The sequence below is a fragment of the Serinus canaria genome, chromosome 3, assembly GCF_022539315.1.
Source record: "Serinus canaria isolate serCan28SL12 chromosome 3, serCan2020, whole genome shotgun sequence".
Taxonomy (NCBI): Eukaryota; Metazoa; Chordata; class Aves; order Passeriformes; family Fringillidae; genus Serinus; species Serinus canaria.
The window spans coordinates 20,903,364-20,927,600 of NC_066316.1; the positions used below are offsets into that span (position 1 = coordinate 20,903,364).

The 24,237-nt window shown below is 36.9% G+C and overlaps 1 protein-coding gene across 1 annotated transcript in view; it reads left to right on the forward strand.

Moving 5' to 3' along the window:
- The window catches only part of USH2A (usherin), a 371,525-nt gene that overhangs the window by 217,319 nt on the left and 129,969 nt on the right, over positions 1-24,237 (forward strand). The window contains exons 38-39 of the mRNA XM_050972284.1: positions 17,316-17,466; positions 17,622-17,764. Coding sequence (XP_050828241.1) covers positions 17,316-17,466; positions 17,622-17,764 — 294 coding nt within the window. The remainder of the gene's footprint in view (positions 1-17,315; positions 17,467-17,621; positions 17,765-24,237) is intronic.

Consider the following 24,237-nt stretch of genomic DNA (forward strand, 5'->3'; position numbering starts at 1 on the left):
GTGTTTAAGTAGAATTAAATTAGCAGTGAGAGTTATTAAAGAAATCTTCCATACCATTGTCCAGTGGACTGTGATCTGTAGAGAAATGAATAATAAATGAAGCAGTGCACGTGAGAGAAGTGCTCTCTCACATGCTGTGTTTTCTCTATATGTGTACACATGTACAGACACACACATGTGTATCTAGGACAATACAGGTTTGCTTTACTGGGGTGTTTATTATAATGAGCCTTTGAGGGTTATGCAAGTCCAATGCATGCTGAATTATGAGTATAATGATAATTTTACACTAGGCAGTATTCAGTGCCTTCACACTTTCTAAATCATTAAATGAAATCTTGATGCTACTTAAATAAGAAAGAATTTTATTTTTTACTTCAGTGGCCAAGATTTCACTTAGATGGAAGTTTTGTTCAAAAAATAAAGAAGGTCTCATTATGTACAAAAAGCCCAGCCTTTTAATGAGTGTTAAAATGTACCATTCTCTTTTCAAGGATACTGAAAAAGTATTTTAGTATTTCTTAAGACTATTTAAGAAATCTGCAATGGAGGGACTAGTTCATGGAGCTTGATGGAAGATTGTCTGAGAGGGAGAGTGATAGAGGACAAAGTAATATTCTATTTTGAAGTTATTGCTGATCACTGTTTTACAATTATGATACAATTTTTTTTCCAACATGCATTTCTTTTGTTCCTTTTTTTTTTTTTTAGCTTTAAAACACATTGCACACAATATAAAGCATGCCAAGTCTTTAGTGTTACCTGACTGAATATATCTTAATTTCTTATCAAGCTGATTTGCCATACTTAAAGTCAACACTCAGAAAAAACTATCTTAGAAATAAGTGCAGTGCAGGTTCAAGAGTTCTTGGAAAGACTCAAAAATAGAAAGTGAATCCAAATGGTAATCCATAAATATGAAACTTTCTTTTGACCCTTACCCTGTAGTGGTCTGGAGTTACTAATGGGGTTAGGATTTCAACTCTTAATGGTACTCTGTGCATTAGTGTTTGGTATGCATGGAATTCAGCATTCAGTTTAATAAGTGGTTGACATTGGTGATGTCCCTTAATTTGCTTAAATCTAATTGGCTCTTTTATCAGTCAAACCTGTATGGATTGGCAATTGATCAGAAAGGGTCAGCCATGACCGTGCATGTACTTAAATGCTGGAACCACCAGTTAAAGTCACTGTTGCATAATAAGAAGCTGAAACCATGAGAACAAATGATCTTCAGAGTCAGAAAGCAAAAGAAAGAGGAGAAGTTTTTCAGGATGTTCAAGTTCAGAACAAAGGCATTATGGAGTATATAAATTTTAAATACACTGCTTTTTGCCTCAAGACTTAAAGCTTTTTTTTTCCAGATGAACTGAAATCTTGTCTGAAACTGTCTTTGTTACATCAAAGAACTGCACAGAAAGCTAAAATAGATGGAGGAAGCATAAAAGGGCATAGTTTAAAATGATTAGTGACAAATTTCATACTGCAGAGGTAGAAGTAAATTTTTTTGAGTTTTATTTTTTTTTTCCAGAAGGAATAAATTTATTCTATTTAGCTTGTCCTAAACTGCTTTGGTAGAAACTGTAAAAAAATAATATTCTAGCCAGTATTTCACACTAATTTGAAGATGCCACCCAGTAAAAGATCTGGAAAACAAATTGTTTTAGAATCAATTTATTTAGATAAATGAATTGAAGTGATAGAGAGGATATAAAACTGAAAAATTCTGGGAGAAAACCTTTTGCAGAGAGTTCTTGGTTATCCATTTTTGTCCTCAATGAGTGCTACTTCTGATGTAGTGGCACATAGAAGACCCCATTATTTTAGAATTGCTTCGTAACAAGGGATGGTGAGCTAGCAGAAAGGAAATTTGCAATCACTGCTGATGATAACTTATACTCTAGTTAAATCCATTTATTCCCTTCCTCTGGCCACCAAAGTCTGAGTATGGAAGGGAATGGGAAGAAGATGAATTATGTTGAATAAATGAATGTAAAAAAGAAGGGCAGCTGCTGCTCTGATGGGAAGCAGCTGGGTGGAGTCTCAATCACCCCCTACAAAACAGGAAAAAGGACTGGATTTCCAAGTCATGACAAGAGGTCTGAAGACTGTTTTGGATGGTAATTCTGTATCACATTGCAGAGTTGACTCCCTGTGGATTCTTATACTGGGGATTACAAACCATTAACTTGGTGCTGATTTATCTACAGAAAAGAGCCTCAAAGAATTGATGCATCCTGTGTGAAACATACAAGGAAAGATACTCTGAAAAAAAATAATCTGCCTAAGCAGTGAAGTGCCTCTTTAAACTCTGCCATGATTTATTAAATATGTTGTTTGATTATGTGCTCTGTGTGTGATTTGCACAACATAGGAATGTCTAGCAGTAAAATATATAAAATTTTGCCTTAGACCCTTAAGTCCCTGCCCCTTGCAAGTCCCATCTTTCTGAGTGGAATGCCACATACCACTGCCTGGGCTTGCTCTCAGCAACAAAACTTGAGCCTACATACCTGTGGCTGTTGATGTTTGTTCAATATCTACTGGAGATGGTGTCCTGCAACCAGAGGGTGTCAGCCCCTGTTACTTTTCACAACACCTCAGAGACTGGATACTGAACCCCATCACAGGACCACTGATCTAATTATGCAAACAAGTAGGAACCACATCATACAACTTGTATTCACATCTGAAAGTGTCTGCTCGTGGAGGTTGATCACTGTAGCCAGCAGGCCTCCTTAGAGGAATGAATATTCAATAAACAAAGAAAACTGATGCTAAGTCAGAATTATGTTGGAAGAAAAATCAGACTTGAATATGCTAGAATTTTCCCTGTGAGACAGATTTGTTTTCCTATGTTTCCTAGTATTACATTGTGTGACACCATAAAATTTGTTTTAAAAGAATGTCCTTTGCTTCAAATTTCAGGTGTTTGAGGCATCACTTTTTCCCTCTCCTTTCCTTCTCCTTCTTCTCATTTTCCTCTCTCTCCCTTCTCTTTTTAGAGAAATCCAAGAGAAAGAATCCAAGGGGATTCTTTTGTTCTTTGTCTTCTATGTTAACAGAAAGATCTTAGTAAAATATTGTGACCATATCTTTTCTACAGGTACTTTGAGGAGAGACCAGGATAGAGCAGGGAGGGGGGAAGAGCTCTCCTGCCTCTCTCATCAATGACCTGGTTAATTACAAAGGGTCAGTAGCAAGCCATGTAAATCGGCCATTCCATTTCCTTTGGTCCAGAAAGGTGATTTCATGGGGATATGAGGGTAGGGTTCCAAAAGTGCTTGTGTGGGAAACTTCTGTGTGGGGAGCTTCTGTTCTACTGGAACAGTAATACTCTGCAGTAATACTCAGAGTTCAATACTCTGCAGTATTGAACTGATAGTCATTTTCATTAGTGCTACTTTCTTCTTTTATTCCCCTCTCCCAGGCTGTTCAGCACAACTTTCAGTGAGCTCATACTGTGTCTGTTCTTGATTTTGGGTGAGTGTTTTGCATGGCAAGGGACAAGAGAAGTCTCATTCCTGAACAGTTGTCTCTTCAAACTCTGGCAGTGGGAGGCACAGAGATGCCCTCTTTGCTGCTCACTTTCCTGAATTGCAGCCAGTTGGGGCTCAGCCTGACTCCACACATTATAAATTAAATAAATTGAAGCCTTGTGCAAGTCCTTACTCATAAACCTGAGGAGTTTTGCCAGCAGGCACTGACACTCCAACTATGTTTGTTTCTTCTGATTGCCTCCTTCTCTTTGCCTTTGCACCCTGTGCTTTTGGGGCTGGGCAGATATCCCATAGTTCCAGCTGTGGTCTTTCCATGCTCCAGACGCAAAGCACCTGCATTTAGCATCTCTCAATTCCTTTGTCTCTTCTAGAGCAGAATGAAACAGCTGGGACAAGATCAAGAAGATCAAACCAGCAATTTTAGTTGCCTGGAAGAACATGGATGTGTTTCCCTGCTTAGGGAGAGCCAGATGAGACAGGGAGAACTGTGCACCAGCTAATTGATTGTCTATAAGCAGGCAATTAACCTCACTGAAGAGGTCTCACTCAGGTCTTTCCAAAACCTTAGCCCTAGAGTGAGATCCAGACTGTACTTAAGAGCTCTTAGAAGAAATCTGTGCTAGGGAAGATGCCACGCTGAAAAACTACAGCTTGATTTACTTCAGAAATACAGAAGAATATGTAGAAATGGGGCAAATAGGCTGTTGTGAAATTTAGAGGTAGATAATTATTTAAAACTATTACCTACTATTACATTAACCCATTTCAGATCAATTTCAATTGTACACAAAAAGAACACAATTTAGAAGTGTGCCAATTTTATATAATCTCAAGCTTATTCATTCTGGGGCTTTTTTTTACTTTTGATTTTTCTTTTCATTCTGGGCAAATCTGAACTAATTTTTCAGTACTGTAACTGAAGTCAGCAATGCTTATGTGATAAGTTAGGCTCTGCTGAAGAAATTCTACAATAAAATCCTGTTGAAATTCCTGGTAAAAACACACAGAAGAATTTGAAAAATCATGCCATGAATTTTGTCTTTAAACCATTTCCCAGATATAATAAAGTACCAGAAAATGGATCAATTTTTGTGTTACTTTGCTGCCATGATTTGCGCTGCTTTTCTAAAAAGCCCGTGGTTTTATACTTTCTTTTTTTGACAACTCCTGCCCCTATAGGTTTTGGAATAAAATTTCATTTTCATTAACTGCCAGCAAAGGCAAATATCTGTGAGGTTTTTGTTTGTTCATAGGTTTGCTGGGTTTTTTTGGTCATGTCATTCTGTATGTGTCATTCTGCACTTGAAAATTCTGCACATCTCAATTATGGAAGTTAGCCTGGTGATCATAAAGCATTTGGGTAAAGTGGCAAGGTTTGAAGGCTTGAACCACTTTGCACACTTCAGGAAGTTTTGAAGTTCCTCTACCTGCAATGAACTCTACACTTCCAGCAAAGTTCTGTCATCCTGTTGCATGTTTGTCATGTTTCCATACTAGGGAAAAAAGCTTAAGGGGGGAGGGGGGGGTGGTGGGTGCAAATTAAGGATTTTTTAAAGATTTTGCTGAAGTTTAAATGTACAGGAAATGAAATCACTGTTCTTTTCCTCTCTTTAGCTAAGGAAAAAAATTAGAGATAGTCTTTCTTAAAAGTGCTTTTGCTGGTTCTATATACAGTTAAAAATTACTCTTAGTAACTACATTTTGGGAGTTTTCTCTTGTAGCTTGGAAAAAGATCTGAAATTGAATTAAAAATATCTGAAACTTTATATCTGAATTTTTAAAACACTTTGCAGAAAAAATGTATTTTTCCTTCCTATAGTTAATGATTTGATCTGGAAGTATTTCAAGCTTGACTTTTCTCTACTTTTTCACAGTGTAGCCCCCTTTTTTCTGTCACATCTATGTTGTTAACTTTAGCTTAGTTGGCTGAGTATCTGAGAAGAAATAAGCTTCTCTATAAAGGCAGAAAAAGGGGGAGAAAATGGAAGTTGAATAAGAATTAGTGACTGGAGTCACCACTTCTCCTCTGGTTTTCCTATAATGCAGTGTTGGTGTGTTGGTGTGTGCTACCTTCTTTCTTTCAACAAAGGCAACTATGAATCTGTAGCCCTTAAAGGTTGATTCTTGGCATTTGACAGCTTTTTCCTCACTGTTCTTTTCTTTCTGAATGTTTTTTTTTTTTGTGTCTGCATGTGTGTGCAGGTGCACAGACACAAAAATGTCTAAGATATATCAGTATATGCATGTTCTTATATAATGATTGCTTTCTGTCTTTTTTTATCTTTGGATCTCTATGCAGATCATCCTTATTCCTCTGACAAAGAAATACTATGCTCTTAGATTAATTCCAGCTGAGTAAAATGAGAAAAGGAATTAATGTATTTCATGTTACTGGGGGATATGTCCAGTATTGAATTATATTAATCCTTACTGTTTGTATACTGACCTATTTACTTTGATGACTTTAACAAATGCATCTGCCAATTCAAATTTCCAGTAGGTGACTGAGGATTGCTATTCCCATTTTACAGACAGAGAGAGAGGCATGTGTTAGCAACAGAAGGTAAAAGAAAATTTTATATTCCTCCTCATGCTGGAAAGTATAATATACATGTCACAAAGTTTGTCAGCCTTTTTTCTTAGACTGACTTAGCTTTTTTCTTAGCTTAGACTGAAGGATTGCCTCTCTATGAAAGGTGTCCCCACAGTTTAATGCAGCCAGTATGTACAGAGAAAATATGTGCATTCTGGTTGACTGAGTTTAGATTATCTAAAAATTTCTAATAATATATAAAGAAAAGAAGTTGAATAACTGAAGAGATGGCATTATATAAAGAAAAAATACTTCCCTTTTCTCTAGTTTTCTTTAGAAGGTACTCTTACATATTAAGTAGCCTATTTGAGAGGGTTATTCATAAGAAATTGATACTGCTGTCCAACATACTCAACTAATGGCTGTAATCTGAATTAATCAGCTCTAAATTTTCTGTGTGAAGGATTTAGCCCTATATTTGAAAAATGAACAAAGGAGAGGAAGTTTCCTCTGGCTCTACTTTTTGTCAAAAGATTGAAGAAAATCTGTATTTTAGAGAGTAAGTATTGCCAAGATATTTAGTTTACTTCAACCTCTGATGAATAGTGCATGTATTTGGGGGTAAATGCTCTAAAATGTCTTGTGGCACAGAAGGCAGCACACATTCAGCCTGGTTTGGGTTTGGATAAAGCATGATAGTGTTAAAATGACTTTTAATCAATTAGGCTACCTGATTTTGAACAAGATGACAGTAGTTGAGGTCTTTTCAGTAAAAATACTTGTGAGCAGATCATTTATTGTTGTGTATTGACACACTACCACCAATTCCAGTGAATTTATGTGTTCTTCAGTGTTATCTAAGGAAATGAAGCCCAGAGATAATTCATAGAAAGAGTTTATTTGTTACAAGTGTCCAGAACAGGGCATTAACTGATAGGTAGCTACTTAATAAAGCTGTATGAACATTCCTATGTGGATAGCTTGGTTATAAAAGGTTGTAATCCTTTTACCCTATTCATCAGAGAAGTCACCTGTATATTTTGAACCAATTATTTCTGTGTGGGAGTAGTCTTGCCCAAATTGATTTTTATTCACCCTTAATATTAAATATTTGGCTTCAGTATATAACACCTAGATCATATTTCTGTCAATTGAAGTGCTATATTTAGTGGGGAACTGTGATGGGTTAAATACAATCAGGGATTTTTGTCACAGTTAGGTGCAATAGAGGTGTTACCTTTGATATTCTTTCATGGCTTTTCTTTGTTAGAACACTAGCTGAAAATAAGGAGATCTGAATCATTCATCTTTTCTCCCAGTTGCTGGGCAGTGTATTAATTTCTGGGTTCTTAAGGAGGCAGTGCAGAATACTGTCCACCTATCCTGTCAAAACTCTGCTGTTGTAGGGGAAAACCTCATTTATTGGGGGAAAAGAGAGCACATGCTGTTGTAACGTGGGAATGACACTTCCCAGGCTGGGGTGAGGGAGTGTGCACAGCAGCAGCACAGGGCAAGAGGAGAAGGTGCTGAGTTCTGTGGTTCATGGCTCTGGATGTATGCTGTTCATCAGTGCTAGTTCTCAGCATAAGCATCAGAATGTGATCCTATTGGTATTTTCTAATACAGCTTAATTTATTGGTACCACAGCTGTTGGACTGGATCTTAATGTGAAGTGACAGCCATAGCATTGCAGTTGGCAATTTGAGGAGCGATAAGAATTCTTGTTTACTCTGTAAATGTGGTGGCTCAGATTTGTCAGCCTTGGCCTCGTGTGTTACATAAGGGAATAATACACAGTGTTTTGTTGTTATTTTTCCTAATTATACCAGTTTTATTTCCAGAACTAAAATTTTGATTCTTCTCTATTCCATTGTGCAGATTACACCCCTGAGGGCTTTGCACATTGATCAATGGCAGGGTTTGGTTATACAGGAAAAAACCACTCCATACTAGCAATGATGATGGATACAATTAAATTAATTCTTTGCTGTCTCCTTTGATGTACACAGATTTTCCTCATTAATATTGATGGACTTCAGAGTCACAAGCACATGTTGTGGGTGGGGGGGAGAAAGCCCCTGAATGTTGTATTTTGATTTTTGTGGAGCTGACTATATCACTTTATGTTTAAATGTAAGGAAAGCTGCTGACAGTTTTGATATATTAAATTATAACTGAGAACTAATTCAAGGATCAAAGATACTCTTTGGGAGACATCACTTTACTGGTAGGAAAAATCATTACCTTTTTTCCCAGTCTCATGTATTTGTACTGTATGTCTTGGAAATATCATTCCCTACAGTTTCTGAATCTTGATGTTTAATTTAACGCAAAGGTCTTTGAGCAGCACAATGGGAGGGGGGCTTCTGTTAGTGAAACCTCGTAGAAGGAAATTGAAATGTACATGTTTTTTCTCATTTATCAAAGAAGTGCAAAAATCTAAACTGACATTTTATATCAAATGAATTATGAACTGTGTACCTCGTACCTAAGGGAACAACAGCTAAATTAGACTTTTGTTAAAAAGAGACAGAGAGAATAAAAATAGGCTTTTAATAAAATATACAGTCATTTTTGGTATTTTTTTCTGAATCTGACACATACTATACTTTGCAGAAAAAAACTAGAGAATATAGTCTACTTCAAAGTCTGTATGCTTTGAATGCCATAGAGTAAATTGAGAGTCAGATTAAGATGACACACAAACCAGAGTTTCTACTTAATAGATAATGTGGCTTTGATATTTTTGTTTTCAGCCTTGTCCAACTCAGGTGAGCAGGAAAAGTTAATATGCTTTTTAATAGCGTGAAGCTTGGAGCAAAGTAGCATATACTTGAGGGGGGGTTGCTAGGGTTTTTTTTGGTTACTTGGGTTTTTTTAATCTTCCATTTGTGAGAACGTGGTTGGTACTGAAACAGACTTCCAGGGAGCAAAATTTTACAAGACACCTGATGGAACCTTAAGAAATCAATTTTCAAAGTATTACGCAATCGGTATTCTACTGGCATGGCTTCTACTGTCTTGAGGTGAACAGCATTTCTTGAGAGCAAAGTCAAGACTCCCAGTCTGTAAAGTTAGAGTTTTCACTCATTTGGACTCTGAGTCAAAGTCTTTTTGTGATTACCATATATATCATAAGGAATTAAGTAATTGCTGTGAACTAAAGCTGGCTTTGTGTTGTCTTGATTACTAGGAGCAGAAATTTTAGGGAGCCTCTTTTCCTCCTCTTTCTGCAACTAAGGAAAGAATTTCTGAGATGGAAGTCTGTTCTGACTGCAATTGTTTCATGGCCAAAAGGTAGTCCAGTCATCTGGATCTCACAGATACCTGTAGGATATTCAAGATATAATAAGACTGCACCACCTACTGTAGGCAGTGGCTCCCTAACACTAGCTAATCTGTCATCTTTTCAGATCCATTTTCTATTTATGGGCACTCTCAGCCTTGGTTTCCATCAGAAATGGTAGTATTTCACACCATCCATTATGTACCACAGAGAAATGTATGGATTAAAAATAACTACGGGTAATCTTACTGCAGAGCTAATTTATTTGCACCCCTGCATTGTTCTCCAGTCTGTAAATACAAGGATATATAAACTGAGGCTTCTGTCAAACTCCACATCCACTGGTAGCACTGAGGGTGGTCTGTTCTTTAACAGGGTGGTCTATTCCTTAGCAGTCCACCAGCACATCCATATTGCAGGACTGCAGTATGAGGAGACTTCTTATTTAATGAGATTTCTTGTTTAGTAAGAGCATTCACATGTTTTCCAGTATCCCATTTTCTTTACCATTCAACTGAGGGTGCTGTATTTTCTTAGTTTCTTTTGCCACATTGGTTGGAGATATAGAATCATTTAGATTGGAAAAGATCTCTAAAGTCATCAACTAATCACTAACCTAACATGACCAGGTCCACCATAATCCATGTCCCTAAGCACCACATCTGCACACCTTTTAATACCTCCAGGGATGGTGATTCCACCTCTTCCCTGGGCAGTCTGTTCCAATGCTTGACAACCCTGTCTAGCTAATAATCATTTGCAGAAGCCATGTCCACTTGTTCAAGTGGAATGATGCTTTCTAGTTTTGAGTATCTGGTGTTATTCTTTTTCCTTCAGTCATAGAATAAATCAATATTAAAAATTATTTTTTAAGAGATTACGCTTCGGAACAATGCATATGCTTCTTGTAACACCATCACCTCTGTGCCTTTTCCTTTTTCTTTTATCTTTCTCTTCTTCTATGACATTAGAATCCCCTTCAAAGAATTATTAGGCTGAAAAAGAGTTAATTGGGAAATCAGCTTGTGCCATCTTCTTTCCTCAGAACTGTAAGTTATCTCATTTTCTTTAAGCATTCGTTTACTCTGATGGAGATTTAAAAGCTTTTTTGCAGGTTTAATCCCATTGCTCTGTGTCCTGTTTCCCAGGACAAACATTTCTGTGTGTCCTGGGAAACATTCTCTATCTTTGCAAAACTTCTGCAAAGTTGAAGGTTCTAATGTGTCTATCCTTACTGTTCTTTTAATTACATAGGCTTAAACTTTCTTCCCTCATCTTTTCCCAACCACGAGTGATAATATTTGGGGGGTTTTGGTTGTTTTTGGGGAGTCTCTGTATTTCCAGAACTATCTACAAACTGTTTAGTTTCGAACAAGAAGCTGCAAGCTTAAAAGCCACCCTCCAATACTCTGAAATTCTGGCATTAACATTAAGAAAGAGATTTTAATTTAACCAATAGTCTGTTCACTAGCAATCACCAGAGGTGTTTCCATCAGTGTGGAAGGTACCATGCCTGCCTCTGGTTGTATCTCTCTGATGCCAGATACTAATTATAAAGACAGCTGTAAGATTTTGAAGATGATGTCAATTTTTTTCATCTTTTTCTTTTGAAAAAACAAACAATCCTAAACCCAAAACTGCTAAAAAACCAACTACAAAAAAGTCCAATAATAATAATTATTATTGCAATCCAAAAAAACCCTCCTGAACTTAATTTCTAAAGCCACTTCATGCAGGAAACTGAAGTTGTTGCATGATGATAGACAGGATCTTGTTCCCACTGCACTTGCCACCATCATCCCCCTAACTTAAAACAGGCAGATCTGACAGTTTCTTAAAGCTTTTTTACAGAGATATTTCATTTTCCAGTAGCCAGAGTCACAGTTAACCAGCAAGAGCTGTTTGTTTAATTGCAGCTTCTGCCTGATTCTGTAATACCTTTCCTTATGGTTTTTCTTCATAGTGTTTTAAAAAAATTAATTTTGTTACATGGCAGTTATTGGCTTGCCATCCTTTTGACCAGTCCTTTTGAATAATTGGTTTTACTGGGCAGTTATAAATTCTAGCCAGTGTCCTTACTACAGGTATTAAAATCATTAATCATTCAGCTAATTGCTTATTGGCATTCTTTTGTAGCTTTTAGAGTTTAGTAAAGTTCTTGCTGAGTAAGATGGACAAACTTCCACCCAACATAAGGAAGGGAAGGCAGGTTGCTTCTTATGGAAAGATGAGGTGACAAATCTATAGGACATTTTTATAGTGTTGACCTCAGTGAAATGTAACATTTAGGAAAGGAGCATCTCACATGTATTTCCCCTTGAGACCCATGCTCAGGTTGCAGGTGTTGAGGTTGCACATGAAGAAAAGTTCATTAAAAGGAGGGGAAGATCTGATTGTTTTGGTTTTTGGTTTTGGGGGTGGGTTTTTTTTTTTTTTTTTTTTGTTTTGGTTTGGTTTTTTTGTTTGCTAGTTTGTTTCTGGAACACTATTAATGAGGAATAAGTAAGCCTGCTTTGGGATTTCAAAAGACAATTGTCTTAAACTTTGGGTCTGAGGTCGTGGAGTAAAGCCCAAGTTGATTTTTAGAGCCCTATTAAAATTATGCTTTGCTGCTAGGAGTACTAAACAGTGAAAGTGTGGAAAACTCCACAGTTAGAACTTACACACTCAATCCAGATAAAGAGAAATTTTAGATTTTTTTCATCATCCTATTTTTTATTTTCTGAATGATATTGTACTGTACAGGTTACATTAAGGATTAATGCTAAAATGATCTTCTGAATAGATTTACAAAACCATTTCTTTTCAAATGAAATTACTATTACAGCAGAAAGCAGAGGTGTAAAACAGAATAGATCATGAAGAGAGAACAAGATATTTCTGTACCTGGTTTATATTATACTTCTGAAACAAAAATTTCACTGACATGAGGTGTGAACAAGTTTGGACTTTAAGGTTTTAAGCTACTTTATATCTCTCATTTGCTTTTTTGCCAAAACACAGCATCCTTTCTTCCCAAGATAAATGTGCCAGAGAGGGGATAGCAAGAGGGCCACCATGAACCTTTCACATTTTGTGTTCCAAAGTGGAAGGATGTCCATTGAGTAAGGGTGTGTTGTCCTTGGTTAGGTGGAGCTGTATCTGTGACTGAAAACATCCAGCAGTGAAATCATAAAATTAGGAAGAAAGTCCAAAAATGTTCTGTGCATTCTCTTGTGATTGAGAGTGGGAGAAATTACATGGTTGCAAATATATATTAAGTGAAAAAATCAAGACTAACTCTTCTATTCAGTTTATGCTGAGAACAAAAAATAGTGGGGAAAGAGTTAAAAACTAAACAAGAGTAAACTTTGGTGAACCTGTGAAGATAAGAAACAAAAAAAAGCAATCTTCTGGTTTGCCAAGAGATAAAGGTTTATAACTAGCATGCTGTTCTAGTGATGACATATGGCCCAGCATCCTGGCCTGTCTTTCTCTGAAATGAAGCTAAAACACATGCTGAAGTTGAGAATTATGGAGAGTGCAGTGACTGGAATTGTTTGGACTGAGCAAACCACTTGATAACAGGCATACCTGAGAAAATCAGAAGAAACAAATGTCAAAGTGCAGAAGATACTGGCATAAAAAGTGCCATAATAAGATGATCTCAGTATGGGTACCTAAAATAGGAAATGAATCAGGAGTACCTAAAGAAGCACTACAATGAGATAAAGAAATGGGGTTTGTGAATTGAACCTGGAAAAGAGGAAGAGTAGTCATGACAGAGCAAGACACTCACCTAAAGGCAGTCTGAGTGGAACTTTTCCTTGCTATTTCGGTGCAAATGCTGGAGAGCCTATTTTCCTTCTCCCCTGTAATTAAATCCCTCCAGCTATCATTTACATCCATGTGTATGCAATATATTTTGATAAGATACAAATGCTAAATATTTTATATATGCAGATGTGACAACTTACAGAGTTACATATTCATAGCTCCAAAATCTTCTAGATGCCTATCTGGAGATATTATGGATACATTGAGATTAGTATATCTGATCCCTGTTAAAAGAGTGACACTTCAAAGTTGGTATGAGTTCATACCAATTTTATAGATATGTAATTGAGCTCTGCTTTTCTTCTGGCTTTTCTTCTTCTTATGAAAGATTTTTACAGTTAATTAATAATTTATTTTCCTAATAGTAGTTCACATTTTAATAGTCCTGCTCAAAGTCATCTACTTTCAGAAAATTTACATTTCAGATAAATCCTTATCATAAATATAATTAATACCTCTGGAAAAAAAAAAGCTTTCAACATGGAATAAACATTTAAGCACAATCATTTCACACAATGATTGCTGTCCTAAAATAAACAAATATTTACAAAGCTGACTATTTTTGCACATATTATTTAAGATAAAGAAACTGAGGCAAGAAGTTGAAACCTTTTTCAAAGGCTGCTTAGCACATTACTGGCCAAAGAGGGATCAGATCTTTCTCAATCCATCTGCATGTACTTGAGTATTTGGAGTACAATATATCATTGTCATCTTGGAACAGTCTTCAGTTTTTATTGTTTTCTGGAACTGTTTATTAATTATTTGATTAGAATTGACATCTGATTAAATATTTTATTCTGCCTTTGTAGTCTCTTGATATACAAAGCATGACTTTCTGCCCTGCTAAGTGAGGATTTACTGGGCTAGATGTTGATTCAGTAGGTTGCAAGTGGAGTGCTTGCCCCCTGAGGGTCATATTAAAGCTCGAGGGGAGATTTTTGAGCAACACTGCATCTTAAAGACGATATATCAAGCTGATAGATACATGGCTCTTCTGTTGAGAAATTCACAGTAGAATTATTGCTTGTTGCCAGTTATTACTTGGGTAGTAAGGAGTCTCTTGGGGATATGGCTTGGATAAAAAGGGTTAAGCTGGGGGAAATGTTACACTGAAGACCTTGATGATGAGGAATGCTTGAAATAGTCAGAGGATGTTTTGTGTGCAAATTAGAATTACCATTTTGGGGGGTAAGTGCTCTGCCATTTTAATGAGCAAATCGTGATTAGTTTAATAGAGCACCTTTCTCATTATGACTCAGCAGAGACTTGACAATTTATTTGCTGTATCTCCTGCCCCCCTGCCCCATTCCTTTGGAGAACACACACTAGTACATCGCTGAGGAAATTCTCTGTGGGCTACAGGAAGTTATTAATATAAATACAGTTGCTGTATATTGAAATATGTTGGTTTGAAAGTAGTGGGCTTGGCTTGTTCTACCAACAAGACTCAGGGTCAGGCGACTTTCACAGTAGAGATTTGTCCAAATTTTCTGCTCTTCCCTATGCTTTGCTTTTGTTGGTAGAAGAGATTTGAACACTTAGCTGAGATTACCTACGCCATTAAAATAACATCCAGACTGTGGAATTGTTATTGACATTTAGACAGCTACATCTTTGTTTTTTGATGAACATTCCTGTATCGCTATAATAACCACCTCTATACATACATAAAGCTTAATCTGAGATTTTACTTTGTAGATCTCAGAGAGCTTTACAAAGAAGGATCAGTATTATTATCTCCATTTAACAGACTGGTAAATGAAAGACAAAGGTGAAGTCACGTGTCCTGACAGAGTTGCAAATAAATTTAACCCTTTTGCCTCCTCAGTGAGTTGCCTCACGCTGTCCCCTCAGTAACATGAACTTTGACTTCCTGGCCAAATTACTAGGTCAGTTAATTAGATTCATTTTTAGTTGTAGCTTTTTTTTGCTGTGTAGAATTTCTGTGTGAACTTTAAAAAGTGGTGTATTTTAATCTGCAGACAGTTTCTTTTCAAATGAGGTAGTACCCAGCTTTGAAAGAATATTGAATATCTTTCTGTTGGTGTCAGCTTAGAAAAATGCTTACAAACCCTGAACTAAAAATTTTTACTTTAATTGCATTACTTGTGCTATCTCAGTTTGACTTCAGGAATCACCTTATAAAGGATGCCAAAATAATACATGATTATCTGAGAGTACTGTACTTTACATCCATAAGTTTTAAAACCTTTTATTGCACAACTTAAACCTAACCCTGCTTATGTTGGTGCTAAAGAGAACAATGTTATGTGAGGTAAATAAATGTGTTTTCCATTTTACTGAGAGAGTGAGTGTCACATGCAGAGACATTTGGTGTGCAAATGTTTATTTTTGATGGTTCAGCTGGAGAGATATTGGGTCTATTCAAGTTAAGCCAGGCACCTTCTTCCCTCTGTGGTGAAGTGCTCACAGGCTCATTATTGGCCTTGAAGGTGTTGGCATGGGATTTGCAGACCATGAATTCTGTAAATCTCAGTTTTTCTGGATTTGGAAACAGGAGGATTTTCAGTTTTACTTGGGATTTAGTGGAGCATTTTCCCTAGATGTAGGTAACAGCAACAGGAAAGCACATCCAAATACAAGCTGGCTCGAGCCCCCGTATTATGTTTTCTTTTTCACAATGACAGAGAGGAGCAGAAGGGAATGAGGGAAGCTGGAGGTTCTGTTCTACTTCATCTTGTCCTGAAAAAAACCAGGAGGGCTGTAGGGCTAGGGGCCAACTGTCAGAAGTACCTGATAACTCCAGTAGCCCAGAAGCCAGCTTTTAGTAAAAGTTTTGTATGAGAACTGACAGACCTTGAAATTAATGCAAAGGGAATAAGTTTCTTAGGTTGGAGCAGGACATGTTTTGTGCCTTTCCCTGTAAAACAGTTTGGACCTGGAGATGTAAAATGTTGAAGTGCCTCAGATATAAGTATAATCAGAGTAAAAATATCAGATGCTAGTTCACATATCTGTTAATGTATATATCAGTATAAATACAAACTATTATATATGATTGATGTCTTTCTTTTTCAGAGTTGAAGCATCCTTTCACCAGTCTCAGGGAGAGAATTACTCACACAGTGTATGACAAAGTCTGCTTCTTCCCTCTTAGTAACCACCTCATACACAGGTGGTAAATGAAAATCATAAAGCTAACTGTAAATTACTGTTTGCTCATCTTAAAACTTACAACTTAGGCCCTGAGGCTTACAACTACACTTTAAGTTAGAGATCTGTGAGACTGGTTTCTCTTCAATAGAGACAACAAGAAAATAACAGCAATGAAAAAGAATTTCTGTTGGAAAGACCAAAGGAAAAAAAAGCAAATGATAACTACTGGACCATGAAAATCAAAACTATTATACAAGAGTTTAAATTACATAGGCAGTAACTTTCAAGTGTTTTAACTCTAGAAAAGGGCTCCAGAGATATGGCTACAGATGTGTTGTATATAAAAGTTACAGATGTGTTTAAATACAGAAAGTTTCTTCAACAGATTGGTCTCTTGTTAAAGAAAAAGCAAAGCCATAAACTCACAGGTGTAAATTGTCATAGTTCTTTTTACTGCATGCAGTGAAATTTGCAGCAGTGAAAGGTCATTGGTGGTATCATTACTGACACATTTTGATCTGCAGTTCCTTGGACTTCATAAAAATTAATTTCCTTAACAAAACAGTGGGCTACAGACTGAGACGTCAGTGAATCTATTTTGATTTCTACCTAAAGGTGTTAACATAGAATTTCTTCTGTTTTCTTTTTTAAGTTATTATTAATTTGTAAGGGTGAGGAGTTATCTGAATTATAAGAAGTCTGATCAATTTTACTCATGCTGGGTAACATTTCTGTGAGCATTTCCTTAGCTTCTCGGGGTGGCAGAGCTGGGCACAGGGCGAAATAGATAATATTTGAACAGGTGGTAGAAAATATGTTGCTTCTGAATTACTTTTGGTGTTTGGAGGTTTGCTTTTAGCAAGATGATATTCACGTATTGGAAAGAAGAAAATTAAGAATTAGCATTGTTCAGTAGTGAAAATGTTAAACTAAATGGACCATGTTAACATTACTGTTGATCCTGAGGAACAGTTTTTCCAGTATATGGAGCATTCTGTTTCCACACGGCATATGTTCTCCATGGTTTTCTCTGCTCTAATTCATCCACGTTTTTCAACAGCTCCAGATGGCGTGATGCCTCCAAGGCTTTCATCTGCCACTCCGACCAGTCTTCAGGTTGTCTGGTCTACACCAGTTCGCAACAACGCCCCGGGCACGCCCAGCTACCGACTCCAGATGCGGCGGCGGCGTTCTGCTGGTGACATTTTAGAGTACGCAGAGCGCAAGGCCACCATCCACCGCTGAGCAACTAAGTCCCTTCCCTTGAACACAGCTCACCCCTAGGGTGGCTGGTATTGGTACAGGATGTAATGTTTTAGTCTTTCTTGGTGTGTTCTGAAGTAACTCGTGCTGTTTTTCTTTGCAGTTTGCTTCCCAGCCCTACTGCTTCCTTACAGCACAGGGTTGGAGATCTGCAGCCCTACACTGAGTATGAGATGAGAGTGGTTGCCTCCAATGGTTATGGCAATGCTTACAGCAACTGGACTTCAATGACTACAGCAGAGGACAGTAAGCAGTCAGATCTTATTTAGTTCCCTTTAGCAGAAAATATAAATAACAGTCTAGCTGCCACTGTACTCAATTTCTCTGTTATCTAGCTTTCTAAGTTATATAGCAGTAATGTATTTCCTTCCCTAGTCTTAGCTTGAAGTAAAATCTCCTAAAGAATCAAGTGTCTGTTGTCTTACATATTCATTTAAAAATATGGATATTTACATACATATTTTGTGAAGCAGTATCTTATTTCTGTGTAAAATATCCCTCCAGCAATATATGGTTAGTTTAAGATACACTGGTAAGTACAGCTTTGTAAGTGGTGTTCCTTTATATTCAGGGACTTGATTCTGATTTCAGTCATATCAGACAAAATAAGTTGAAGTTAATAGTATATGACAGTTGTCTTATCTCTGTGTTGAGAATACTCAAGCTACCACGTAACTTTTCATTCCCAGTGATCTTTGTTAATTCAAAGTAGTGGTCTACTGGTCTGAAATTGGGTTTGTCATTGTCAATCCCATCGCTTTCATTGTTAATAGTTCTGTGTTCTCCAGACTCACTCCCCACAATTTTTTCACCAGTCCCTTTATTTAGCAACCAGCTGTCAGAGTATAGGTACAGCCAGTTAGTTGACAGGGTAGGATTTTGCACCTGATTCAATATGTAAGCACAAACATGTGACAAAATTTGAGCTTGTTGTTTGTAATACAAATGGAAAACACGCATTTTCCAGCCTTTTTTTTTTTTTTTTTTTTTTAAGGAACTGAGCTGTTAGCTTTCTTGTGTGAGATAGCAGGTTTTCTAACATTGGCAAATATTCAGTGTTGGTGACTCAACTTGATTTTAGTTCCATCTCTAAATGGTCAGCTGTCTATGCTGAGAAAACATTGAGCAGAAAAATGTTTTTCCCACAATTTTAAAACATTTTTTCTTTGAAGCTGAGCAAATGATTCACAACAGAAATTTATGATAAATTAAATGATAAATTCATTTAAGCTCCAAAGGTATTAATGCTTCTATGAGCATACTACCTATAAGTAAATGTTAGTTCTGAACTTGGTTTTTAGATACCAGAGCTGTGTTATCTACCTGTAGCAATTCTTGCTGAGAATCAGCTATTTCAGTACATTGTTTGCTAACAAAAGTGGATATGATACTATTGAACTTGTCTGAATTCGTAGTCAAAATGCAACCAGTCTCCTAAGACTATTTTGTTCAAATGGCAATAGTTATTTAGCTCTGGTCTGATAATTCACATAGCGTTTCTTTTCACATGCAAGGAGGACAGAAGTACATTTCAAAGGCATCACTTGCTACTGATATAAAAAATATTTTTGTGCTGAGTAGTAAAAGTACAATTTTAAAATTCTCTTTTAAGGAGTTAGGGGTAGGGTGAAAAACACACACAGGAGATGCAACAGTATCCAACAGCCCTCCTCATTTAAAAGAAACCAGCCAGCTTTCAGTGGTGACAGAGGACTCTGTGGTGTCATTGTGGAGAGCTGCCATCTGTGAAAGGATATTCAGCTCAATTGCTTAAGACTGAATGCTTGTCATTGGGTCTGAACAGTATTTTTGTCAAGGTTTCAACATGATTCTTATGAAACTGCCTATACTGACAGTTTGTTGCAGAAGTACACTTAGTTCCTGGCCCTGCTAGCCAACAGACTTTGACTTTTTAAAGTGCAATTTAATAGTGGAAATTTTGCTTATCTCTTACTCTGTTGAACTGGATGTGTATCTACATGTTCCTACTGAATTTTATTCTGTAAATAGATGTCTTTTTTGTCTCACCAAAGCATAAAATACCTGTAGGCATACAAAATATGCATGTGTGTATCAGTGTGCACATACACTTGACAGCAATAGATGTGAATCAACATATCCACTTTTTAGAGTCAGTAGAACTCCAGTAATACAAGTTGATGATTTCACATATCTGTGTATTATATTCTATTTATGATAAATATGTGGTAAAATAGGAGGGTATTGGGAATCATTAAGGGAAAATTAGTAAATGCTGCTATAAAAATATGTTGTATCGGAAAATGGAAGGTCTTAATTTACAGATTACTAGGTTTGGGGTATTTTTTAATGCAAGAAAACATGCAATAAATAGTTTTCAAATACTTCCATTTGCATGATTGTGACACTAGTAACTGATCCATGCTTTTTTTAAACTCTAACCTGCCCATGCCAGATAACGAAAATATACATAACTATGAATATTTTAAAACCCACTAAACATGCAGTAATAAAAGATGTTTTTTCCAGTGATCTTGATAAGTATAACATCAGACTATTTACTGCCAGAATATCTACAGATAGAAACATTTGATGAAGTTTCTGAATCAGAGCTTGCTTTCAGTAACTTGAATGTAAATTTCTGATAGCTCTCTTGCAATCAGTGTAAAGGCCACTGAACTTAGAGGTCAGTATGTACCATTGAACTGAGAAGAGAATCTCATACATTGTATTCAGAAATAAAACTAAATCTTCTAGATATAAAAAGGTGATACAAGTTAGGTTTTCCCTTTAGCTATGGGGAGCCTTTGAGCTCTCTGGGATTTGCAGACATTGCTTACAGTTACTTGAAGCTGCCCCAATGACAGCTCCTGGGTTCCTATGGTGTAGATTTAGGACTTGCAAAATTATATTGTCTGATATATTGTTCAGAGGGATATCTCCCAAATGAGAGATGTGCTTTTTCTAGTACTTGTGAAAATACACCATGGCTTGGACAAGTTCTAAGGTAGCAAAATTTCTACTTTAAAGAAAAGCTTCCTGTTTCTTGATTAGCTTTTGAACACCCCAGAACATGTCTGCAGCCCAGTGAGGTGCATACAGCAGAGCATCTCAGTCACCAGCACATTCTCTGCCATGGCTACATTTTGGTTATGTGGGAATGGAGAGCTCTTACTAAAGCCTTTTTAAAAGTGTCTGGTTTGCACTGACTGGAAAAGAAGATTTTGCAAATTACCTAACAGGTAGTCCAGTTTGTTTTTTTCTTTCTTACATAAGTGACTTCAAGTCCTTTTCTCTTATACATAATGAAGTTATAGGCCAGCCCAATGTTTCTTCACAGTAAGTAAGGGCAAAGGCACACAGTAGTCACTGGAGATCATTACATACTGAAGTTGCTGGAGATAAAAAAAGCAATTAAAAAAAAAAAAAAAAAAAGAAGAGTTCCTGCAATGTATCAGCTGAGCTACTTCTTGTCAAATCAGGAAAGCATTATTCCTATCATAGAGAGTGCTATGGTGTTCTCATCTGGCATGTTTTGGTTCCAGGATGAAAAGCCTCAGACTGTGGGGATATCTATCACAGATTAAATGTCCTCAGGAGGGGAAGAGGAGGGTTAGGCACTAGTCTCTGCTCTGTGCTGACCAGTGACAGGACCCAAGGGAATGGCCTGAAGTTGGGTCACGGGAGGTTTACGTTGGGTATTAGAAAAAAGTTCTTCTCTCAAAGGGTGGTTGGACACAGGAACAGTCTTCCCAGGGAAGTGTTCACAGCCCAAGCCTGACACAATTCAGGAAGTGTTTGGACACCACTCTCAGGCACATGGTGTGACTCCTGGGAATATCCTGTGCAGAGTCAGGAGTTGTGCTTTGATGATCCTGATGGGTCCCTTCCAACTCAAGATAATCTGTGATTCCATAATTCTCCTAAATCTTCCTGACATAGAAAATGAAGAGATACAGTGCAGAACAAGAGGGTAAATAATACAGTTTGCCACCTTTGGTATCCTTGCTTTCTCTGCTAATGATATTTGTTGTCTGAGAAGACAGGTCTCCTACTTTAGCTATGGAAGTTAGGTCCATATAATTGAGGTATATAAACTAATCCATAAATAGTTGATGTGAATGTGTTCAAATGAGCTCAAGAAAGGAAAATGGAAACTGAAGCAAGAGAAGATACAACCTGGGAAGGTGACAGAGGGAAGAGAAATCATGTGAAGTACCTGACAGGACAAATAGCAGAAGGAAAGAACAAATTAAGCTGATGTAGTAGTGGCACATATGATAAGATGATCATATGATATATAGTGCAGACTGCCCATGCATAATCCTGCAGATTAGGAATTAGAACTTTATTGACTGCTAGAACTGAAGTTCTGGAACCAATGTACATTTGGGGCACAAGAGGGCAACAAGTCTTAATACTCTGAAGACAGCTCCTAATACATCTTTGAAGGGGTTCATATGGATTGCATGTCATTGCATGAACAGCCTAATAACTTGTGAGCTCTGTGATCTCATGTGATAAAAGATTCCTGTGGTCCCTTATGCCCAGAGCTACACAATTTGGGTTTGCTGCTGGGTACAGTCAGCAGGACATGAAAGACACCAATTCTGTTAATATGTATAATTTCATTGTCCCTGTTTCTAAAAAGAGTAAATGATTCAAGAGTAAAAGGCGCAGAATTTTTATTCTGCTTGGTGAGAGAGTTTGCCAGCAAATCAGGTATTTCTCATTAGCTTTAAAGGGCATCAGTCCAGGTACATGTCTTAGTATATTAAATGTAAATGTAGATTCCTCCCAAAAAATACAACCATGAGAGTATAACTCCTTGCTTTCCAAGTCTCACAGTAAATAAACAAATGTATTGCTTTAGTCAGGGAATTAAAAAAGATTAATGGCAGTTTTGTGCCTTTATTTTAAATCAAGTCTGAACTTTTGAAGCAGATGAGTGAAGTAGTCTACCATAAAAGATAATTTCATTTGCCAAAATGAAACTACCTTCTAGCATTAATACTGTAATGAAATGGTTTGAAATATGAACTAAGAATCTTAAGGACAAAGGTGCCCACTGTTCCATCTTCAGTAGTTACTTCTATAAACAATTACATCCATGTAAAAAGCTTTATGATTTTATTTTCATCATTGACAGGCTGAGCTGTGTAGCTGTCATACTTTGCAGTCTTCCCTCCAGTGACAACCACACTGACAACATGTTATACTCCACATTGATTTTACAGTTAAGGAGCTGATTGTGATATATAGGGATTTTAAGAATTCAGCTGAGAGGATGACTTTTGCCTTTTATCATTCCATTAAAATTTTATAACCATCTTTTTCATGTCATTTCATCCATGAATTCTTACTTTAGAAAGTGATAGCTACTGCTGCGAGCATAACTTTTTTCATGTTCAGAGCTTTTTATTGTATTAGCAAACTATCCCAATTATAGTTAATACTCATGTTTTACATAATTGTGGTGACCCTTTCAACCAAGCAGTATCGTGCTAGTTGATTTGTACATAGAATTAGATGATTCTGCTTGCCATTTAAAGAGAACCTGCACTGAACGAGAGTTGGGGACCAGGATTTAATGCTTTCCCATCCGGTGGGGCCAATTAAGCATCTCTCAAACGTCTTGTTTGAACTCAGAAAGTCTTAAAAGTCTCTCTTTTAAAAGGGCAGTAGGGAATGTGTGGGTAGGTATGCTAGCTACCAAAATATGCTTTTTTGAGGGGAAGGGGAGGGACCAGGGGGACCCAAAGCTGAAGTTTGACAGCTCCTCCTGTACATTACAGATTGTCCTTAAGGAATAAGTCTGAACTCGGGGGGCGTTGAAGCTCAGGTTCAGCTAATTACCGTAAATGTTTCACCTGTAATGCCTGCAACTTATTCAGTAGGAGTATAAAGGTTTGGCTGTTCCCTTACAGCAACTGCTTGAATACTGGGGGGCTTTTCTGTTGTGGTTTTTTTTCTCCCTCCTGCAGATGCTCACAGTGCAATAGCTTATGAGCTATAATTAGATGAAATGCAAATTTGTAGTTCAGTGGTAAATATTGCATTTCAGCTTCTTTCTCCCACTAAACTAGAATTTGCAGCAACTGATTTTCAAGGTCTTTAATTCCCAAGCAAATTCTTCTTCTTCCCTTCCACCTCAGAAAAAAAAACTGGTTTACAGAATATAAATCTAATTCAGATTTATACCTCCACCTCTCCATCTTTCAGTGAGGTCTAAATAATGGACCAAATTTTGTTCCAACTTACAACCTAATTGATTTTACCCAGGAGTACATGCAAATAGAATTTAATTACTCCTTACAACAGATCATCTTTTGTACTCGCAGATTCAGAGATCTAAATTAATCCTAGTATGCACAAGCATTAAATACAGAACTCCATCCTTATTATCACTGAGTAGAGCAGGATATGTGATACAGTGGAACTTTATGGAGTCGCTTTGTGATGCATCAAATAATGAAAGAAGAAACAGTGTTACTTTTCAAATTTGAAAGAAAAAAAAAAAAAAAGAGAAGCTTTTTTACATCACCGTTTCACAGACATCACTGGAATAATCTTGATGTAGCTCTCTTTGTATGTGAGAGGAGAACAGGGACTTCTGACTGCTTCAGCTGTTACTCTAAAATATAGAAGGAGCAATTCATTGTGCTGGATTTATTTGATTCCTTACCACCCTCCCCCCCATTTTCCCTTAAACTTTATCAGGAATTATTTAACTGCTGGTG